The 22822-nt window shown below is 37.8% G+C and overlaps 4 protein-coding genes across 5 annotated transcripts in view; 2 read left to right on the forward strand and 2 right to left on the reverse strand.

Annotated features, from left to right (window-relative positions):
- LOC120427872 (phosphatidylinositol 4-phosphate 3-kinase C2 domain-containing subunit beta) overlaps nucleotides 1-3838 on the forward strand; it is a 25069-nt gene extending 21231 nt beyond the window's left edge. For both annotated transcript variants that reach the window (XM_052707234.1, XM_052707233.1), the window contains exons 9-11: nucleotides 2793-2989; nucleotides 3052-3290; nucleotides 3353-3838. In XM_052707234.1, the coding sequence (XP_052563194.1) occupies nucleotides 2793-2989; nucleotides 3052-3290; nucleotides 3353-3532 (616 nt within the window). In that variant the 3' untranslated portion in view covers nucleotides 3533-3838. The remainder of the gene's footprint in view (nucleotides 1-2792; nucleotides 2990-3051; nucleotides 3291-3352) is intronic.
- On the reverse strand, nucleotides 3770-5243 carry LOC120432007 (venom serine protease-like). Its single transcript, XM_052707236.1, has 4 exons — nucleotides 4990-5243; nucleotides 4704-4931; nucleotides 4552-4648; nucleotides 3770-4495 (listed from the first exon to the last, which is right to left on the reverse strand). Exons 1-4 carry the CDS (start codon nucleotides 5197-5199, stop codon nucleotides 3870-3872), a joined length of 1161 nt encoding a protein of 386 aa, XP_052563196.1. The 5' UTR covers nucleotides 5200-5243; the 3' UTR covers nucleotides 3770-3869.
- Nucleotides 5244-5523: 280 nt separating this feature from the next.
- On the reverse strand, nucleotides 5524-6863 carry LOC120432006 (venom serine protease-like). Its single transcript, XM_052707235.1, has 4 exons — nucleotides 6639-6863; nucleotides 6350-6580; nucleotides 6192-6294; nucleotides 5524-6141 (listed from the first exon to the last, which is right to left on the reverse strand). Exons 1-4 carry the CDS (start codon nucleotides 6861-6863, stop codon nucleotides 5525-5527), a joined length of 1176 nt encoding a protein of 391 aa, XP_052563195.1. The 3' UTR covers nucleotide 5524.
- Nucleotides 6864-12987: 6124 nt separating this feature from the next.
- The window catches only part of LOC120426384 (cyclic AMP response element-binding protein A), a 116478-nt gene continuing 106643 nt past the window's right edge, over nucleotides 12988-22822 (forward strand). The window contains exon 1 of the mRNA XM_052707463.1: nucleotides 12988-14414. Within this exon, the coding sequence (XP_052563423.1) occupies nucleotides 14361-14414 (54 nt within the window). The 5' untranslated portion in view covers nucleotides 12988-14360. The remainder of the gene's footprint in view (nucleotides 14415-22822) is intronic.

The raw sequence follows: 22822 nt of genomic DNA on the forward strand, positions 1-22822 counted from the left end.
AAATGAAAATTTTCAGATTTCAATAAAAAAGAGTTTAACCTGTTTGTGGAAACATCATCAGTAACGGGGTTAGACATTTTGAATGCCTCAATCATTCGAACCAGTGGACTTAATCAAGAGATTTTTAATTTATCAACATGACTCATTTTTTCCCTAAATTTCACAATGTGGCTCAAAAACTCAATATTGGGCACTAATTCCAACCTTTTGAATTATGTTCTTAAAATTTAAATTTCGGCAAAAAAGATGTCAGTTGCTATATTTTTTCAGCTTTTAAAATCTAATCTAACCTTTGAGCAGGGTAAGGCCTTTATCACGCTGATCAACACCGGCGCCGGCTATGACCAGTTGTAGAGTCACTGGGACCATGAGCAAATTGTTTATCTGTTGAAAATTTTAATTCTTAGGCTGCCGGCTGCGGAAAGATAGCCATGTAAAGATTTAAATATATAATTAATTCGATCGGGATTTTCCAGAAATTTGTCATCGGCGTGCCTTCCGATCATCGATGATATAAGCAATTCGACTTAGTTTAATCGTTTTATTAGCCAGTGAGCCTTTGGCTCTTAGTGGCAGACTAGTTTTACCGTACAGTACATTTTAGTAAGATTTACAGTTACAAATAGAGTGCAAAAAAAAGAACAACTAACTTATACAATTTCAAAACGAAAATAGAGATTTAAAGTGTTAACAATCTAAAACTGTTCCTCAAGGAGTTGGTTTTGTAGAACTTTCTTGAAACGAGCAGGATGTAGCGTTTTCATGTCGTCTTGGAGTGCGTTGTACATCAAGGTCGCCCTGTGAAGCGCAGAATTTTGGCCAAACGTCGTGGTGTTGATTCTGCTAGCTGTGAAGTCTCCCCTTCTTCTGCTGTAGTGTTGATGGCGGTCCTCTCCTCTGCTCAGGACAGTGTTGGTGTGGATGCAATTTCGCTGGATTTTGACTTGCCTTTCTCAACAAATTTCGGCTTATTTCTATCGTATCGATATCGATCGTATCTATAAACAAAAAAAAAATTACTGTGAAACTCGCATATCAACCGCGTGACCCGCTGCTCGCGATCGACTGATGACGTCGGGAAAATAATAACCGCGTCGCTTCGTTGCTCGCAATCGACTGTGATTAACATTTCACTTTGCAACACAAAAACATCGACGAACTCAACCGGCGGCGTGCCTTCCGATCAGGGATGATAGAAGAAGGACTGATTTTATCACTGCTAATGAGAAAAAAGGACGCCGAAAACAGTAGCAATCCTGTCGAGTAACCGCGTGGCCCCGCTGACCGCAATCGACTCTCAATTATAATAATCACTCGCCCCATGCACACGAACAGCGACACAAAAGAAATATAAATAAACACAAAAAAACAAGACTTCGCGTCCCAACTGCCCCCACCAATCACAAAAAAATATTTTGACATAAGGAATCAAACAATCATATATAAAAAAAAAAAAAATACAATGATAAGTCGATTTTCCAAAACGTATAGAATTGCTAATTTTGCAATCTCTTTTTAATGGAAATGTTCAAACCAAAGTTTTTTTTTATTAATTTGCCTCTTCGGGCGCGGTTTACCTTATGAGATTCGGTCATTTGAGCATTCGGCCCTTTTGTAATTCGACCTTATGAGAATTCTGCCTTTTGAATTTCGGCCTTTCGAGATTCGACCTTTTGAGTTTCGGCCTTTCGTTGGAGACCCGGTAACAGATGTGTTTACGTATATTCAACAATTTTGATCGATTTTTGAAAGACTTTCTTGCAAAATAGTTCAAATAACTATCTTTTTCTAAATTTACAGTTTTTTTTTAAATACAATTATCAAACAAATATTGGAAAGTTATACACCAAAATGTTGGAAATATTTTTTCTTATTAGAATCCTTAATAAGTTTTATAAAAATGTCTATTTTGAATTTAAAAAAAAATATTTCAAAAAATCATAGGCTTCCGCTTTTTGATCATAGGTGGCGACATGTGTCTTTTAGCTTTGCTGCTAAACTTCTAAATAAGCCATTTGCAGTATTGATTTCTCATATAAGTCTTTCTGATCGATTTGGTATCTTCGGCAAAGTTGTAGGTTATGGGATTGAGACTTTTCAGAATAAATGTGTACAAAGAAAAAAAACTACATTTCTTATTTAAATTTTTCTTGATGCAAAAAAATGGACGGCTTACCACCTCACCTTTTTAACAAAATAGGCTCGAAAAAATGTATATTTTCAAATTTTATACAAATCCATCTCTGGAAAAAGATGCAGGTGTAATGTTACAGGCATGATGAAAATGGAGAAAAAAGAACAAAGAAATTATACTAAATTGAAGTCAGTTTGATGGCGCATGCGAGCAGAGCTGAGTCCCGCTCGCTTCGATGGTAGACCACCGACTGAAGCTAGCCTTGAGACGAGCCGTGGTTATATAGGGAAGACTAGTTCCCTAAGTCACAACTTGGTGGCGCATGCGAGAAGAGCTGAGCAACTAACGCTGTAGGGGAGTGATGTCTTTTTTTTGTCATCAATATTTTTTTATATCATGACAATATGGAGGATTTTAAAATTGCGCTCGAGTACCCACCCTGCGGTTAGCTGAGCTTTTATTGGTCGGCGCTTTTGGAAGTGATTATGCACTGAATAATTATCGACTTTATGGGTGCGGTGCGGGTGTTTGTATTTTGAATTGTGCGTTTCCAGATTCGATAAGGCTTATAATGGGGTTGACCATTATCCAGCTTGAATGAGTTTAGAATTTCAAGGTGCAAAAAAACTGTTAATAAATTGTGATTTTTTTTCCACAGCCTGCCGTCCGGCATCCACGTGGGCCGCTCGAACGTCAAGACGGTGGCCGAGCGGCGCCTGCCGGAGATCCGCCAGTTCCTGATCTCGCTGTTCAACGCGGCGGACGAAATTGCACATTCCGACCTAGTTTACACCTTCTTCCATCCGCTGCTGCGCGACCAGCAGGAGGCGGACATCCACGCCGCCAAGGTTAAGGGTGGGTGATTTGTAGGATCTGTTTTTAGGCTGATTTACTAAATTCTAAAAAATAATTTAAAGGCAATCGCGCCATCATGGACGAGTACCAGCAGCCCCGGGGTGAGATTAAGTTCTCGCTGCAGTACCACCGGGACGCGCTCATCGTGATGATCCAGCACGCCCGGGCGCTGCCCACGACGGCCAACAACCCGGAGCCGAACACGTACGTCAAGGTGTACCTTCGGCCGGACCAGGCCAAGGCCACCAAGCGCAAAACCAAGGTCGTGCGAAAGAACTGCAATCCCAGCTTTATGGAAACGGTAGACTGGAGGGCTAAAACACTGAAAAAAAATCGTCACACTTCATTTACGCTCCGTTTCAGCTCGAGTACCGACTGCCGCTGGACTTTATCCAGAAAAAGACGCTGGAGGTGACGGTGTGGTCGCACGACTCACTGCAGGAGAATGCATTCCTCGGGGGCTACCGGTTGGCGCTGGCCGAGCTCGATCTGCGGCACGAAATCAACGAGTGGTTCCCGCTGAGCTACCTGACGAGGGCTTAAGTCGACAAGAAAAAAAAAGAGAAAGAAAGTTTTTTTTTTATTTTGCTGTTTATTATAATTTATATCTATACAATACACGTGTGTGTTTTGTGTTCGTGTTTATAATCAAGCTTCTTAACATTCAACGTAACAGTAACGGTATTGTAACGATCGTGACGGTCGACGACGATCGTGTAGAACCGGATGGACGGGTAGCGTCCACCGACCGGGGGGAGGAAAGTGAAAGAAAACAAAGAATTTATTTATAGCTTTTTCTATATTCAAGAGAATTAAAAATCCCACTCACAGGTATGAGCGAAATCAGTAGCATGCGTTTTTCTTTGTTCAACTCCAAATTTCACATAACACAGTAGGACGTATCGCTAGTCTGTGTTTTAATCCAGTCTAGGTATGCGGAGACCCTAGTGTAAACGGCTGGCTTGTGCGTAGCACACCCGTATCCGTAACTTACAATCCCAACCAAGTACAACCTTTCACTTTCCGGTTCAGTGTAGAAAATTGGCCCTCCGGAATCGCCCTGGCACGTGTCTTTTTTCGGCGTGTAGGTACAAATCTGCCCAGAAGTAATTTGGGGTTTCCTCCAGTAAATCGAGCAATTCACGTTGTCGATCACGTCAAGATTCACCTTCATCAGAACGCGAGAAGCAGTTCCTTGATAACTCATTGTACCCCATCCGGTCGCTTCAAGAGACTCCCCAGTGAAGGTGCTTTCTCGGAACTTCCATGGTAAACAAACAGAACCAACGTCTGGGTTAAACTCAATTCGGGATTCAGTTCGAACCAAACCGATATCGTTAGGTCCCGGTTCCTGAGTGTACCCTGGATGAACTATACTTGTTATTATTCGGTAAAGTTTGGAGTGTGGATTTTTGTCATTGGCTATGTAGTGTCTACCAACTGCAAGCATCAAAATATCATTCGTGATTAAGCAATGAGCTGCCGTTAAAGCGTAATATTCTGAAACTGGACGTCAACATTTAAAACAAAAATTCTAGTATAAACGGAAAACACGGAATTACTTATGGTAGCACCACAAAAATGATATTTCTGAACGAATAATCCTGCCATCATTGGAAATTCATTAGGAACTGCTTCAACCCCGTTGACAATCCTTCCCTGTAATAAAAGAATATTTTAAATTTGTCCGATACAATCTGATTATTTACAATACCATATTTTCGTTCTTTCCTCTACACCTACAGTTTGGCTGAACAAGGGACAACGTACAGATGAATTGTCCATTCTGGGATTCGGAAGAAGATCGCATGCGCAAGAACAAACTGTTGGCCTCAGATTCTTTCCGAACCTTTCCATCAGCACATCCTACGTGTGTGGCATTGGCCAGGTCCTCTCTTCCACTCGGGGAAATGATGACCTCATCAAAGTTGCAAGCACGGGGCTGGTTAGACACAAGTTATCAATATGTGTTTAAAATGCCACAAAAAAATCCGAATTACCTGAGACAACTCGCACGAAACCTGAATTCTGGTCCCGAACGGGGCTTTAATTCTGTACGAGCAATCAATATCTGGTGCATTAACCAACGATATCCGTGGCGACTGAGAACCTAACTTATATTTAATATCCAACGAGTAGAAGCAATCATCCTGGCCCGCCACCGCACACACTACAACTAGAACTAAAATGGCAACTTTTACCAACCACATTGTGGCACCAAACTGGAGCTTCCCGTAGTCACCCGGTTGCTTAAATAGTGTTTGATGACCCTACAGACCTTTCCTCAGTATAGACAAAGAAGTGGTGCATACATTTTATTCGACCAAATTTGGTAATCAAAAACCTGACCTGTCTCACCCCAAAAGGATTAGCTCGCTCCGTATCAATTTCAAAATTTCCAATGACCGGCACATGCTGATTAATTTCGGTGCAGAAATTCCTTAAATTAAATTAAATAGAGTGATGATCAATATTTTTCTAGAATGATCAACGGCTTAACATTAAGTGTATTTTTCATTATTAAAACCACAGCTTTCAAGCGTAACATAACGACGTATCGCGGGTCTGCGATGCAATCCAGTCGAGGTATTCGGTGACCCTTGTATTAACGGCTGGAGTCTTCGTAGCGCACCCGTCGCCGTAACTAACAATCCCAACCAAGTACAACCGTTCACTTTCCGGTTCCGTATAGAAAAGTGGCCCACCGGAATCGCCCTGGCACGTGTCCTTATTCGGCGTGTAGGTACACAACTGACCAGAAGTAATTTGGGATTTCCTCCAGTAAGTCGAGCAGTTCGCGTTGTCGATCACGTCAAGATTCACCTTCTGCAGGACGCGAGAAGCAGTTCCTCTACCCCATCCACTCGCTTCAACGGATTTGTTAGTAAAAGTGCTCTCTCGGAACTTCCACGGTAGACAAACAGGACCGACAATTTGGTTAAACTGGATTGGGTGCGCTGTTCGCACCAAACCAACATCATTAGTAAACGGTGGCTCAGTGTAGAATGGATGGGGTACAAGCATGTTCAAACGGTAAACACTAGTGTACGGATTACTTGCATCGTCTAGGTCGTGTCCACCAACGTAAAGCATTACATTATCATACACGTCGTATATGCAATGAGCTGCCGTCACAGCGTAATATTCTGAAACTGAACGCTAAAATTAAAGACCTGCTACTAATCAAAAATATTAGTTTTACTTATGGTAGCTCCACAAAAGGGTTTACTGCTTCTTAATTTGAACAAGGCAGCCATCATTGGAAATTCATTTCTAGCAGCCTCAATTCCGTTGACAATCCTTTCCTGTAAATGTACAACATTCTTTACTTGTCCGATTCAATCCGATTTTCCACAATACCGAATTTTCGTTCTTTCCTCTACAAATGCAAATTGGTTGAATAAGGGACAACGTACAGATGAAATTTCCATTGCGTTCTTCGGAAGGAGATCGCATGTGCAAAAATAATATCTCGCCCTCAGATTCTTTCAGAATCTTTCCTTCGTTACAGTTCACAAAAGTGGTATTGACCAGGTCCTCTCCTCCGCTCGTTGAGATGTAGACTCCATCGTCATCGTTGCAAGTGTGAGGCTGGTAGGAAAAGTGTCGCTAGATTCACTAAAAGTTAAGAAGATTTTGTTCAACATACCCTTCTTTTTTGAGAGAACTCGCAGGAAACCCGGATCCTGTGTCCAAACGGGGCTTTGATTCTGTACGAGCACTCGGTATTTGGTAGATTAACCAACGATATCTGCGGCGATCGACGTTTATGACCTGAGTCATGTTTAATGTCCAACGAATAGATACATTTGTCCTCACCTACCACTGCACACGCGAGAACAAGAACTAAAATGGCAAATTTTACCAACCACATTGTGGCACCAATTGAAGCTTTCCGTTCGATAGTCGGTCGCTTAAATAAGGTTTGTGACGACCCTGACCCTTGCCCAAGTAACACAAAAAGGGATGCATAAATTTTATGTGAAGCAATTTGGTAATCTAAAACCTGACCTGCCTCACCCTTAAAATGTTAAGCCTCATCAGTATCACAGTAAAAAATCTGTGTTAAATGCACATCACCTTTGAGAAAATAGCATATAGAATGTACGCAAGAATAAAACATGGGTTCGCACACCCCAAAAATAACATCAATCCAGATTACCAAGTTCGCGCCCAAAACCAGGGGGGCGACATCTATATCTCACTACAGGCAGCTTGCCCGCAGCCAACACCAGCTGTCAACTTCGGCACCAGAACAAAAGGGAGCTGTCGATTACGGCGCCAGCACAAAAGAACAGCTGTTCGTTACGGAACCAAAACAAAGCAACTGCGCACTGTAAAAAAAAATACAAAAACTGCAGGCATAAAATGGAAATAAAGTAATTATTGTTTTATGTAAAATTTTACCGCAATGTACGTTTAAAAGTTAGTGTATGTTTTTGAGGTGATTTTTATCAATTTATTTGCAAAATAAAGTACTAAAGTTGGGATTATTAAGCACACATCGGGCCGATGACCTCATTTAAAGTTGTACTTTTATCACATGAAACGTTTAACTTATCTAATGTGTAATTTGACTTTTACTACAGTAATTCTTATAACATAAATTGAATTATTGATAAAAAAATATTTTTGTTTTCACTGTGCGTAGTTTGCGCGCGTTATTAATCTCAATCACCCAAGATGGCGGCCTTTAGCATCCCCCTGGCCCAAACCCGTTGGCTCAACGTCAAAAAAGCAGTAGGTTTCCCGTACGTCGTATATTAACTGTGAACGATGTAACTTATAGCTACACAACAAAAAATCCGATGGTAAAATGCATGTACAATTTTTGAAAACTCAAAAAAATAAAATTGCATTCCCGGGATTTCCCGAAAAAAATATTTCCCGTTTCCACGGGAAATTTATTAATTTCCCGGGAATTCCCGAAATTAAGCGGAAGTATACATTTTTCTTATATTTTTGGAACCATTTTTTGAAAATGCTCTGAAAAAATAATAAATGAACAAACTCAACATAATTTTGTTCAATTATATTTATTGTTTGGTTTATATATAATTAATCAGATTATCAGAAATTATGATATCAGGATTTATTTCTGATAATATTAATTTCTGAAGCAACTGGGAATAGATCTTGCTTGATGAGTATTAAATTATTACAATTAGGTAAGCTTTTTACAGATTGATGTTATTTCATCAAAACAATATTTACTCATTACCTCCAAATTAAAATTGAGATTTTTTTACGTTTTTGTTCACCATGATCAAATGAGATGATAATCGAATTCGTGCAAGAACAATTAATTCAATTGGTTGAATACCTAGTATTAGAGTAATTCTCGCTGAAAGTGGACCACTATTTACACAAGGTGCTCAAAAATCAAAAGCAATGTACTTTTCCAATAGCCCCCACCAAGTTATGAACGAAACCATGTTTGGTTGGTTAAATTTGTCCTCACCGCGGCGCCACGAAGCTAAAACATTTTTTTTAATTGGTAATTTTTTGACTTAGGCGCGCCTACAAAATTGCTAATAACTTTGCAAAACTTCAACGAACCCTTGATGTTGAGGGGTGTTTTGGAAAGGAAATGAGCAGAGCTTTCGAATGCACTTGTCAGAAAAATACCGTTCCATACATTTTTAAGCCACAAAACACCAATGTATTTTTAAAAGTCATTTTTGAAGGCCGGCGCCCCGCTTTATCGAAAAACTGACAAATCCATTCGAAAGCTGAGACGATTTCACATAAAGGACCAATAAATCTAAGGTGTATGTTGCTCCTATCTTTTTTAATCTTATTTTGATTCTGCGAGCGCAGCGCTCCGTTCGCATTTCGGGCACCCAAAATGTTGCAATTTGCTTGCCCCATTTTAAGGTTTTGTCAAAAAATATAAGTGCTCACTTTTTAAATGATAGTTTATTGTCCAAGGATCAAAATGCACTTTCGATAATTGACCAATATTTATGTTTTTGGGTTCTTCCAGGCAATTTAATGTCGAAAAATTGTTTTTTTACCTTTTTTTTGTAAAATGCTCACTTACAATTGGGTGGACTTTTTTCAGTAGAACTAATGAATGTAGCATGTAGGAAATTTTACCACGAACATTTTTCTCCGAAAGAAAACGTAATTTCGATACTCCAGTGCCAAGATATTTTAGTTTTAGTGTGAAAAAAAGTGCCAATTTTACAAATTTCTCAGAATTAACAAGCACGGCATATTATTTAAATGCGGCATATGTTATGGAGGCCAGAGTATAGTTTCTTATATTTATTTTGGTCGCTGAATTCGGATCTAGAATCAAATTTTAGATAAACAGTGAACAGTGATATTTTAGCCACGCTCAAATATTATTTGCGTGTATTCCCCATAGCCACTTAGGGATCGGCAGCCGAAGCCGCTAACCACCGCGCCACGAGGCCTCTCAAAACAATCAGAAGTTGAAAAAACAATCTCCATACAAAAATCCGTGAGTGAAATATCAATTAAAGGTGAGCGAAAGATGAAATATGACCGAATTCACTAGCGATTAAAATTACAGCATATTACCGCAAATAACTTTTGGGCGTGGCTCCAATTTTAACTGTTTATCTGAAATTTTATTCCAGGTCCGAATTCAGCGACCAAAATAACTATAAGAAACCATACTCTGGCCTCCAAAACATATGCCGCATGTAAATAATAGGCCGTGCTTGTTAATTCTGAGAAATTTGTAAAATTGGCACTTTTTTTTCTCACTAAAACTAAAATATCTTGGCACTGGAGTATCGAAATTACGTTTTCTTTCGGAGAAAAATGTTCGTGGTGAAATTTCCTACATGCTACATTCATTAGTTCTACTGAAAAAAGTCCACCCAATTGTTAGTGAGCATTTTACAAAAAAAAGGTAAAAAAAACAATTTTTCGACATTAAATTGCCTGGAAGAACCCAAAAACATAAATATTGGTCAATTATCGAAAGTGCATTTTGATCCTTGGACAATAAACTATCATTTAAAAAGTGAGCACCTATATTTTTTGACAAAACCTTAAAATGGGGCAAGCAAATTGCAACATTTTGGGTGCCCGAAATGCGAACGGAGCGCTGCGCTCGCAGAATCAAAATAAGATTAAAAAAGATAGGAGCAACATACACCTTAGATTTATTGGTCCTTTATGTGAAATCGTCTCAGCTTTCGAATGGATTTGTCAGTTTTTCGATAAAGCGGGGCGCCGGCCTTCAAAAATGACTTTTAAAAATACATTGGTGTTTTGTGGCTTAAAAATGTATGGAACGGTATTTTTCTGACAAGTGCATTCGAAAGCTCTGCTCATTTCCTTTCCAAAACACCCCTCAACATCAAGGGTTCGTTGAAGTTTTGCAAAGTTATTAGCAATTTTGTAGGCGCGCCTAAGTCAAAAAATTACCAATTAAAAAAAATGTTTTAGCTTCGTGGCGCCGCGGTGAGGACAAATTTAACCAACCAAACATGGTTTCGTTCATAACTTGGTGGGGGCTATTGGAAAAGTACATTGCTTTTGATTTTTGAGCACCTTGTGTAAATAGTGGTCCACTTTCAGCGAGAATTACTCAAATTAAAATTTGAAGTAAAGGAATTATGGAGCACTGGTGCAACTACAGGTGTTAGAGGGTTAAATGTGAAAAAATGGAAGGCTTTTTGTGGAATGATGTTAATTTATCGTATAATTCAAATCATGTGGCATAATAATACAAAAAAAAAATCATTGAAAAATTACTTTCTATTGTTTAAGAGGTTCTCGAAAAATGCAAAAATATATTCAAAGTTTGCTTCAAATATTTGAAAACATTGGGTTGTTTGAAGTAAAACCAACACTAAAAAGCTTTACCATTTGTTCAAGAGCTGAAACCAGTATTTGTCATGAAAAACATAATTTCTGCATGTTTTTTTCTCATTTCAACAAACTGGTCACAGAGGCAAGTTTAAAAGAAATTTTATGATTGTGGATTATGGATTCATTTTACTCACAGTTTAAACACTTTGATAGAAAATATTTCTCATCAAAAAATACCTGAGATATTTTTTTGATTTATTGTACGATTGGAGCTTTTAAAATTAGAAAAAATGTACATTTTCTTGTAGTTGAATGATTTTGTACATGCAGTCAAGCTGTTAATTGATCTTCACACTTATTTTAACCATTTAAGTTGATGTCCTATACAATTTTGTTGCATTTCAATAAATTGAAAATTTTCCGGGATTACCCGGGAAATTGGCTGAAAATTTCCCGTTCTCGGGAAATTTGTAACCCCGAGAAATTGGACGCTCTAAGCATAAGTAGTTTTCGGGTTGATTATTTTGCAATTTTTAAATTCTTCATACATTTTTTTGATCTATTAACTAATGTTTCTGAAACCATACTTTTTGTATTTTTTGTACAAAACTTTGAGGTGGTACGTAAAAGGACGGGGTGCTCTGGTTTGGAAATCGAGAATCTTTCTTGTTTCGTGGTGTCATTTTGAGCTTGATCAGAAAATTTTGATTTTAATTTTGCACATTTTTGTGTACGATTGAGCCATGTCCAATATCGGGTAATCGAACAAAACGCCATCATCGAGCTCAGTAATCCAAATCAATTAGAATAGTTTTTCCTGAATTAGGTACTAGATGGAAACGCATGGTCCTCCAAGCTCACTCTCTCGTCCAAACTTACCACACTGTATTGTTATGCTTGCAAGCTTGCCGGCAAAAGCTCTACCTGTCCCGCTCGCTCTCCCACATTGTATGCTACGCCAGACGGAGACAACATGTAAACAAACCCTCCTACACGCACACCATCGCGCAACATGTTCATTCATTTCACTCATGAGTAATTCTCTAGGCTTTTGCAAAACGACTATTCTTTGTTAAAACATGGTCAGCATTCCCTACATCGAAGAAATCTAGAATTTTTTTTTGAAAAAGTCCTATAAGATATTGTTTTTCATATGTTTATACTGCCCATGTTTGCATAAATGTCTCATATGCAAAAACAGCAAGCTGAGAAAAACGCAAGACAATTTTGTCCCACACAAACGCAGATTCGCCCTATTGAACTGTTACTACGGAAATAAAAGTGAGCAAGCAACTCTCCATTGTTGATGTATCTAAAAATGTTGATTTAATAACGAAAAACTGCAAAAGTGATGAGAATTGGTCGAACGGCTTAGAGTGATTAAAATGGGTATATTTCCCCTATGTCGAAATTTTGTATTATAAGTTTATCCATTTCCAAGGGTTCCTACAACTTTAGTCCGTCCTAAACTTTTGCCCAAAAAATTTCTTTTAAATCCAAAGCAAATTTAAAAAGTTTGGAAAAAAGAAAAAAAACTCGCCAATTGTTTTTTCAACTTTGCCGAAGAAATCAAATCGATCAGAAAATCCCTACTCAAGATACACATTTCGACTATTTCCGTACCCAAATTGTTAGACCAGAATGCAAAATTGTATGGAGCTCTGTATGGAAAAACGAGTGATGCAAAATGGCTTCTTTTGACATAGGGACCAAGTTTCATCCAAATAAAAAAAATACAGAATTAAAAATCTAGAAAAAAAATGCGACATTCCAGAGAACTACTCTCATTCTCTTTTCTCGGAGGTTCTCCTGAATGAACGGCGCTTGAATGAATGAATGAATGAAATGAACTTGCAAGTGTGCTTTCGGTTATCATTTGTGTGCTGGCTTTTCTGAGTTTCGTTGATGTTTTCTCGGGCTTCTTTCTCTGTTACGGTATTCTTGTTGCCCTCAACGAAGCCGGCTTCCTGCGTTGTGCGGCAGTGTTGGCAGTTTTAATTTGTAATGTTAGTTTTTTTAGCTTAATATTTTTTTTTTAAGTTTTTTCCAGCTTAATTTTTGCACAACGTTTTTTTTTTCAATTGAACATTTCAATGCTGGCAACCCTGCCAGCCACAGCCTGTTGCGCCTCTCGCTCACCACGAAAGAGCTTTTTCCTCCGATTCATTTCTCGCGCGGCGTTCACTCCGTACGGTCCAACGATCCGCCAAGTGCCGCTGTCCGCACGATACCCGCGCGAAGCCCCGGTTAGTCCAAGTTTGAAAGTTGGAGCGTTTAGTGGTGCTGCTCGCTCGTGAACTTCGTGCGTGCGTGCATTGTTTTTCGTGACGCTCGGTCGAATTGGTGTTTTTGTTTCGTTGTTTCGTGTGTTTTGTTCAGTTTTCGAGCCGAAACGTCGGTGGTGCGTTACCCAATCGCAGCAAGCGATCTCTGTTGTGTGTGTGCTTCAGAGGAAGGAAGTCCACAAGACGTCGCACGTTCCGGCAAATCTCAGAGAGAGCTAAGGGAAGAGGTTGTAATTAATTTCCCTTCCCTACTGAGGCAGTTCATTAAACTTTTTGTTCGGTTGTTCCCGGCACGCGGAGTCTGGCGTGCATCTGGTTCTATTGTTTCCCCAAGCGAATTCCCCGTTTCGTTTCATCCGTCGGAGAAGCAGAAGCACATTAGCAGCAGTGAGAGTTACGGGAAGTTTGGGAACGCCGACGTGAATTGCCGGATTTTTGGGGAAGAAAACTAGAGAAAATCAAGCAGCGGCAGCCAAATTGGACGCTGGAACCGGTTCAAATCCACTTGTTGAACGACGCGCGTAGAGAGCTGATAACCCGGCGATCGTAGAAGGCGGCGATAGAAGAAAGCAAACTAGAGCGTGGAGAGAGGCGAGATCTCTGTGGCGTTCTGGAAGAGCACAACACGTGGTGGACCCCTCGTTGGAGGAGAGAAGTCGCGCGCGCAACAAGTGGTTGCTTGGATGCTGCTGGTGGGATTTACACGCATAAATTCGAAATAAATCAGCGTGGACACAACTTTTTAAACTGGGTTGGGGGTGAAAAGCGAAAAGTTTTCGAGTGTTTTATAGATTTATATTAAACGAACCCGATGCCTTACACCGTGCAAGCACGGCACGCTTGAGAAAGCAGACCCCCCTCGAAACGACGAAGAAGTTGATTTAAAATCGAAAATAAAGAGCTATAGTTTGAAAATAAAACGGAAAGGAAGCAAAATAATTAGAGCTAATTAGTAGTGGTTTAGTTTCTGGCGCACTTGGCACACACCGGCTGAAAGCAAGTTAAGTTTGGGCGGCGAAACTTGAGAAGAGCGAAAGAAGTTGAAGTTTGAGGTAAAAAGAGAGTGATACCGACGACGAATGGTTCCGAGTGAAGATAATAAATAGTACGCGCGTGGTGAAAGAAAAAGTGCCCCAAATAAAGAAAAAAAAAGTTGGGGTTGGAAGAAAAATTGTTGCAGCAAAAACAGCGCACGCAAATCGCAAATTTTTGTGACTGGTGACTGGAGCTTCCCCGATCCGTTCCGGACGGTGGCCGCCCGCCCCAAAGCCTGCAAGCTGGATTACTTAAACATGGATTTCGACGACGGGGACCTGAAGGAGCTCTGGGACACGGATCTCGATGCGGTGAGTAACGACGGTGATTAGGGCGCAATCGCAGGGCGAGAATCGCTGCCATATGGTTCACCCGAGGGGGTGATAAGCTGGGAATTTTTACTCGCACTTATCTTTTGCTGTGGTCACTTCACCTGAGTGTGGAATTCCCACCCCGAAACAGGTGGGAATTTCTCTTTTCACCGCTTTACATAAGTGTTGTGCTGATTCAGCCTATTTCGTAACAGCAATTAGGCGTAAGGTTTTGTTAAATCAGCAAAAATCTTTGTCATCTCAGCAAAAACGTCAGTTAGAACAAGACCTCATTCGAAGCAGGCTTTGCCCCGCGTGCAGCAATAAACAATCAAGTTGCATTTTCTAGCCGGCTTATCTGAGCCCCGTTGGTCACTCTCCCGCACACCTTATCACGCATCGGAATCCCATAAAGTGTCGATTGGGCACACACGTGGTCAGCCAGCAATTGTTATGGGCAGATAAGCCGACGATCTTATCGCGCCGGAAAGTCTCCTTTTCCCCGAAGGCTGCTGGAGTGCGAGTCAAAGTAACCCTCTACGATTCAACTCTTGACTGAACAAAATGTCGAAAATTGTTAGAAAGCTTTTTTTCAATTCTAGATTTTCAAACTAACAAAAATGTTCTTTTAAGGGTGCACAGCAACGAAGGAAGTTGTTGTCTTCTTATACCAAAATTGTCAAACTTACGAACCCAATCCTGCAACTACGGGACTGTAAAATTAATGAAACATTGCTGTAAATTACTTGGTGGACAGTACTTTAGGGGATGAATAAAAAAATATTTCGATAGTACCCGTAGTTTTGAAGATACTAAAATGTCTGTAACAAAAATCTGGGTGCAAAAGCTCTGGTTGATGTGCACCGTTAAGGGGTTACATACATGTATATCGGCAAAAAAGTCAGATATTAGTATGAGCGAACATTTCAACATTTTTTAAATTGTTTTTTTCAGGGAATTAAAATACACATTTTCTCCTACTAACAAAACAATTTTGAAGATATTTGGTTGCATCATTACCGAGATATAGCAATTTCACATTACCAGTTTCAAAAAACGGGTGCCACGATATCTCAACACTGTCTTGACCAAATCGGCTCAAAATTTTGGTGAAGACTCGTTAAACCGATTCCGTGTGCATGATGAAGCCCGATTTTCAAAAAGTTTATTTAAAAAAATAAATAAAAATATTTTTGTGTTTTTCATATAAAAAAAAGCAAATTTTAAAAATTGGGCTTTATCATGCCCACGGGATACATCTTGAGAGTCTTCGCCTCAAATTTCAGCCAATTTGGTCCATCCTATCTCGAGATATCGTGGCACCCGTAAATCAACTCGGGGTTTAGAGAAAAACATCAACAAAGTTTGACAGCCCGCTTTGCGCATGGCAAAATTATGAGCATAAATCGTCTCTTACTCAGTTTAATCATGAAATATCTTCATGAAATTTTCAATTTTGTGATTTTCTGCATGTATGTAACCACTTAAATCTTGTTGAATTTTAAAATTTTTAGATTTTATTAATTTTAAAGCAACTATTTCATTTTAGAAATTGCTTGGAAATTTGGGAGACAAAATCTTAACGCAAATCGGTTGTAACATGAAAAGAAAACTTTACCAGAGAATTTCTGTAAATTTTTAAAATTTCAGAAATTTACAGTTTTAATTTTACTGATCTTTCAAGAGTTGAAAAATAACATTTAAATTTTAGCGAATTGGGTTAAATAATCCAAGTTTATACAAAGTTTGTATGGTAACATTATATTTGAAAATGTGGACAAATTCTGTGTCAGAAAAAAATGTGTAATATTACCTAAACAAATGTGTAAATTTGTATGTGATGCATCCACATTATCAAAATAACTAAGAGTGAAAACACATAATTAATATGTAAGTTTGAAAATGAAAATTAAACAACTTTTATGTTTTATTTTTTTATCTGTTAGAAAAAAAACTCAAAAAGGAAAAAAAAAATCAAAAATCATTTTAAAAATGACAAAAAAATATCATTTCAGAGTTAAATAATGGAGGGTTAGAAATGCTCATTCATATCTTGAAGAAGTGAGGGAGGTAAATGCACAGAAACAATTGTGGCTTGAACGGCGGCAGGATTAGGGTGGGAATTATCAGCGCCAGCAGCATAACGAAGGTGATAAGAAAAGTTGTTTGCCGGATAAGGTGGATAAGAGTGAGAGGAAGTGGTGCCGTCAAAATATTTACCAATCGGTATGTTGGACGGGGTAATATGGATTGAGTGGGTTTTTTTTGGGGATTTTTGAAAATAATCTTCGATTAAGGTGTTATGATTCATTAATACCATCACGATAAACGTTTTATTGTTATCTCTATTTAGTTTATTTAGATAAACAAAATGTCAAGATGATCGAGAAGTAAAAAATTATTTAATATAAATATTAAGCTTTCACTAACTCTGGTGAGATCTAAATATATCCCATAACTCTTAAAGGTCATTTCGTTTACATTCAATATCTCACGCAAGAGAGAAGAGAGAATCGTTCTCTTTCGAGTTTTTTCTCTCTCTCTCTCTGAAAACACTCGGCGAAAGTCTTTCGCAGAAGAATCTTCCAACGTTGCTTCAAACTGATATTCATTGTAGTACAATAATATTCCTGAAAAAAATATTATTCGTTAAGTCTACAGAATCAGAAAAAAAAAACAAAAAAGTTATCTCAAAAGATACAATTGAAAAGAAATTTCTCAGAAATTTCCTCGCTAATCTTCACGTGATTTTCTGTCGACAAACAAACCTTCTCATCTTCCGCGGAACGTCTGCCAACTAGAGCAAACACGGGGAATTTCTCAGGAAACCGCGCAAACGTTTCGCGCCAAATAACAACAGCAGCAGCTCCAGATAACGCAAAAGTACCAACAATCTCATCGAAGTTTGTGAGGGGATTTTTACGGGGCAAAAAAAAAAATCGTACGCAGGTTGACCCTAATCTGGCCGGTTTGATTTATAATCTTGGGGAGGATGTGTGACGCAAATTTGACAATTTTGAACCGGTAAAATTGCTGAATTTTTGAAGTCTGATCGAGTAGACTTTTGAAATTGATAAGAAAAGTCTAACTGTACTCGTTTCGTCTGAATAGAAAGTTCTAAGTACAATTATTACAAGGGAAGCAATCTCTGACCTGGGGAGTCCCTCTCTATACGTAAATAAATGATTAATATCACGCAGCAAGTTGTTGGTATTTATTAAGTTCTACGAATCTTGTTTTCCTAAACGATAGTCAACAATAATATTTTCATTTTAAAATTGTTCAAACTAAAAGGAAACACGATTAAGTTCACTCACTTGCTCCAGCATCCCGCGACGATCTATCTCGCGCGCGCGCCTTTTCCAAGAACTGTGTTGCCAGTGTGGCTTGTTTTGGCCTTCCCTCCCCGAACATTCTGTATCATCTTGTTTTGCTAATTAAATTATGGCTTTTCGGACATGCTTGACATGCTCCGGCGACACTGACTCGAGTGTGTGTGGGGGGCAACTTTCGGCGAAAATCAGTGTCAACCGTTTGTGGCGACACACAAGGTTTGCTCGAAACATTCCCGGTATTTGGGAGCATTTTGTGCACGTGCGATTTGCATGAAAATTACCCGGATTAAAAGGTTTTGCTCGAGTTCAACCGAAATTGGCGACTTACTCTCGAAGGGAAAACGCCTTCGTAGTAGGCCTTGTCCTATATTAATGTGATTTGATTTGTGTCGAATGAATCACATTGAAATCTTTGAATTTCCACTGAACCGGAATGCAACTGGCCTTGTGCTCATTGACGCAATCGATGCACGATAGTTTGCAGCAAATAAATTTGCGTCACTCTTTGAAATTTATTACTAATCCCAGCAAAAGCAGTTTTAATTAAGTTAACTTATTCAAGTTTCCCGTAATATTACAATTTCCAGAACTTGAGTAAAGGTTGTGGTCACCATCTTTACTGGCGTAGCAAGCCATGACTCCGGATGTCGTGACTAACTGTAGTCCGGTGCATCAAACTGTCAAGGCCGTCTTGTACTCTCGACTAGTACTGAAGTCAGTCTACAGTAATTAGCATAAGTACTTAAGATATACGCAGAAGTCTGAAATTGATATTTGATGTAATTAACCTTAAAACAATCATGACTTGCAGCTTCGGTTGATATTTCATTGAAATAAGGTCATTTGATAGTCCATGTTCATCTCTGAGAACCTCTTACGGAAAGTTGATCAAATTCGCTTCAATTTTATGGCCATTGTGGATCCAAATTTAAATTTTATGACTGCCAAAAAATTTACAAAATCGTTTTTTTTTGTGACAAAAATTTGACTTTTACAAAATATATTTACAATTTTTGTCCCATCCAAAATTAGGGCGTTCAACTTTCCCGGGTTTAGAATTTTCCGGGAAACGGGAAACATATTTTTGAAATCCCGAAAATTTCCCGGAAATTTTTTGAAACAGTCATAAAATCTATGTTTTTATTATATTTGTTATATAATTTTAACAATTTTACTGTGTAAGCCAAATGAATGCTGACATATGATGAATTTTATTTTATCTATTCTATATTTATATCGGTTTATCTATTTTAACAACAAAATCTGAATATCATGCCCAAAAATTGTGTTTTTATCAATTTCGGAAATTCCGGGAACAAAATTTAAAAATTTCCCGGTTTTTGAAAAATCCCAAAATGCAATATCCAAAATATTCATCAAAATTTCAAAAAAAAAAAAAATCAATCGAGTAATTATTAATAAAACTGAAAATATTTTTTGAAAATAAATTACCTACTATTTTATAAATATTATTAAAAAAATTAAATTACATGACTTTGCAAAAAAAACAAATTCGATTTTTTTGTTAAAAAACTTTGGCTTTCACAAAAAAAATATACAGGTTTTGTGCGTCAATTAAGGTCAACATTTTAAAATTTGAGCAAAACTTTCAAATTTTTTAAAACAAATCCAAAATATTTATCTAAATTTTTCAAAAGTATTTTTTGATTGCGTATTTATTATTACAACTGAAAATATGTTTTTGAATAATTTTCCTTCTATTTTATCAATATTTTTCGAAAACAACATATTTAAATTTCATGACTTAGGCAAAAACATTACAACATATTTTTTTGTGAAATAGTTTGGCTTTTGCAAAAAAATACAGTTTTTGTCCCTCAGCCCTAGTTAAGGTTAACATTTTCAAATTTTGAAGAACATTTATTCGAACAGTTTTAAATACATTGTAACAGTTTTAACAGTGCTTTGAGACTTCGGAAATCGATAACTTTTTGTATTTTTTTAAAATGTGGATGAACTTTGTGTGTACTTTTTATGATAATTGAAGTAATTGCATAAGTAGTTCATTACATGTTTTCATACAATCTTGGCAGCTGTCTATACAACAAAGCTATTAAAATAATCAAAAATTGGTATCTTAAGTGCGAATTTTCTGATCGATTTAGGTGTCTTTGGCAAATTAGGCTGCTTTGGATATTTTAGAAAAAATAGTTACACTCTTAAAGCAAATTATCCATTATATTAATTCATCCGATTTCCAATGTAAAAAATAAAAAAAATAAAATCGTGAAACTTTCTGATTTTTTAAAAATATTTTTCAAAATTTTCAAAACAGCCTTAATATTTGAAAGTTAAAAAAAACTTTTTTTGACCATATCAAATTTTATTGTTTTTTTTGTGTTTGATATCAGAAAATGCTTTATTCCTTGTGGCGCAAAATTCTTTATTCCTTGTCACAGTTATGCTTGATGAAAAAAATTGCAAAATGTGAAATAAATTATTTAAAATTTGTTTTTTCCTGAATTTTCTTGACCCTTTTTTCTGATCTGTGGTCCCATAACTTAAAATTTGTACAAGGACTAGAAGTGGTCTATTCGATTAAACAAATCTGTAAACAGTCGATTTTTCTTCTTTTTTTTTATTGATGATTTCTGTTTTTTTTAATAACATTTTTTTTACCCTGATTTTTTTTGGGTAAATTGAAACTTTTTGGGTGAGGGATCGAAAACTTTAAATAAAATTTGCACAATTCTGTCGAAGATACTAAATCGAAATTAATTATTATAGCTTTTTTGAACGGTCCAACTTCCAATCGAAACCTATTTTGATTTGTTTTGAGAATTGTAAGGAAAAAATAACGTAAACAACAAAACGCCGAAATTCTTCTTCGGACTAAGTTTTACTCGAATAAATAGTGATAATAAAGAGCTTGCTTTCAAAAAAGCTACCAGTTTAGTCTTTTGTTAACTATCTTCCAGAAAAATTTAATAAATGACAGTCTGGTAATAAATTTGTTTTTTTTATTTCATTGCATAACTTGTTAAATTTTACTTAATTCGATTAAATATACCTTAATCTTCAGTGGATTAACTTCGAAGAGTTTATTTTTGATTGCCTGTCAATTTAATTGTTTTTTTTTTCTTAATCGAAAGACTTTTGCTCCATTACATGCCACCAAATTTCTACGTGCATTGTATCCAAACAAAACCATCGCAACACAATCTCGTCATACATACTGATCAGCTACAACACTGTTGCTGATGCCACCCGGCGATGATGATGACGATCATTTTAATTCGTTTTACAATTAAAGTCTAAAAATAGCCTCTCGCTACATTGAGCACGTTTTTTTTGCTGATGTTGTTGTGTGCAGTCTATTTTCATCATTTGTGAAATTTTCGGTGAAAAGGAAGAGGAAGAAAATATTATCTAAACCTTTCCCCCTCTCCATCCCTCTCCAAAATTGTTGATCGACACCTTTTAATGTTGGTAAATTTTCCTTTTCCTCAAACACGTGTGTGTGAGTGCGTGATTTTTTTTTTCAAAAAAAAAAAAAAAGAAATGATTCAACAAGCGATGTGCGTTTTCTCTTTGCGCGCGCGTCGATTTGGAGGAGGCTTACTTGGATGAGGCTTGGGACTGCGTCGGGCTTGGTTAGTCGGTTGGTTTTTCCTCGTGGGCTTGGTGGCTTGCTGCGATGCGCCTGGTGGTGAAGGCCGAGAAACGTGAAAGGTTTTTAATGACTGTGGCGTTTTTTTTTTCTTTCTCGTTTAATTTCGGGGGGCTAGAAATGGGTGTATTTAGAGGTTGTTTGTTTTGTTTTCTGTAAACCATCACAAGACAAAACTTTTGGAGGCACCTGTACAGCTCGACAGAGTGTCAAGTGAGTTGTGGTTGTACTGCACTAATGATGTGAGAAATGCGATAAAATGATTGTTTAAGGTATACAAATTTGCCGCTTAAACACGATGTTTTGGGGCTTATTTTTCTGGGAATCGGGAGTCGGAAGAAAGTTTTTCAATTTGAATGCGCACGGTGTAAGGGGAGAGGGGGTAATTATTAGTGCTTTATTTGACAAGATGCGAACGAGTTTTGAAAGCTTTGATGAAGCTAGTAATGGGAGCAACTATTTTGGGAATTGGAACAAATTATAACGCTGTTGTCGGGCTTCGTAGAGTAGAGCAACTTTTTGTGAACATTTCTGTTTAATTTGGCTTTTTCCTAAAGTAATTCCTATCCATTTTACAAGCATTTCACAAAAATGTTTCTCAAGTCTATTCTAGTCAGACGAGAATGCAATGGAGCCCACGCATTTTCCATTATCGGCTGAGTTTTTTTTTCTTTCAGCGCTGTTTCACTTACAAATAGTGGCATTTATAGAGAAAGTTTACTGGCATCACTGGCTCACACTTACACGCGCTGTTGGTGGTGTTGGTGGCCAGCCTTTGTTCTTTATTTTCCTTTGCTTCTCGTTTTTGCCAACTTTCGACGAGAATAGGCAAATGTTTTTTTTAGTCTTTTAGCTTTTTGTCAAATCAACTTTCTCCCAACAAAAAATCCTAATATCTGATTCGAGTCACTGCGTCACAGTTGGCCATGTAACAACGCTGCACTGATTAATGGCTCCTTTGATTGGTCGGCGAATGCGATTTCAATTTTCGACAACAAAGCACCCAAAAAAAAAGTGAATGCACTTTTGCATCGTGGCACGTTACGTTGAGTGAGAGAGAAAAAAAAGAAGTTTTTGTGAGGGGAGGGGAAAATGAAAGAAAAATGCAGGCTCAATGATGCGGAGTTTCGAGCGCCCGCATCTACGACGACGGCGGGGTAATTTTCTTCGTTTTCGGCCATAACAAGGCGAGAATGTGTAATAATGTTAATTTTTTTTTCATTTCATTTCCAATGTGTGCAGTTGTGTTTATCTTGGTTCACCTCCTTTCGAGTCTGATGAGTGAAACGACATGACGCCAACTGTCAGAAATGAATGAAATTTGAATTCATTTGGTGCGTGTGCGCGGTTTTTGGACCCAAATGAGGGCGCGCACCTCAACAAAAGTGACGGAACTGGCATAGGTAAGCGAATTGTTTCGTTTGGTTTTTTTTTCGCGAGTT

The sequence above is a fragment of the Culex pipiens genome, chromosome 2 (assembly GCF_016801865.2).
Source record: "Culex pipiens pallens isolate TS chromosome 2, TS_CPP_V2, whole genome shotgun sequence".
In the NCBI taxonomy this organism is placed as follows: Eukaryota; Metazoa; Arthropoda; class Insecta; order Diptera; family Culicidae; genus Culex; species Culex pipiens.

Bases quoted from the DNA above. Each gene is read 5' to 3' on its own strand.
- LOC120432007 (XM_052707236.1), bottom strand. From the start codon at position 5,199: ATGTGGTTGGTAAAAGTTGCCATTTTAGTTCTAGTTGTAGTGTGTGCG. The intron at 4,932-4,989 runs GTAATTCGGATT...GTGTCTAACCAG, and splicing joins TTTCGTGCGAGTTGTCTCAG to CCCCGTGCTTGCAACTTTGA. The intron at 4,649-4,703 runs GTATTGTAAATA...CTTTTATTACAG, and splicing joins GAGGAAAGAACGAAAATATG to GGAAGGATTGTCAACGGGGT.
- LOC120432006 (XM_052707235.1), bottom strand. From the start codon at position 6,863: ATGTGGTTGGTAAAATTTGCCATTTTAGTTCTTGTTCTCGCGTGTGCA. The intron at 6,581-6,638 runs GTATGTTGAACA...TTTTCCTACCAG, and splicing joins AGTTCTCTCAAAAAAGAAGG to CCTCACACTTGCAACGATGA. The intron at 6,295-6,349 runs GTATTGTGGAAA...GTACATTTACAG, and splicing joins GAGGAAAGAACGAAAATTCG to GAAAGGATTGTCAACGGAAT.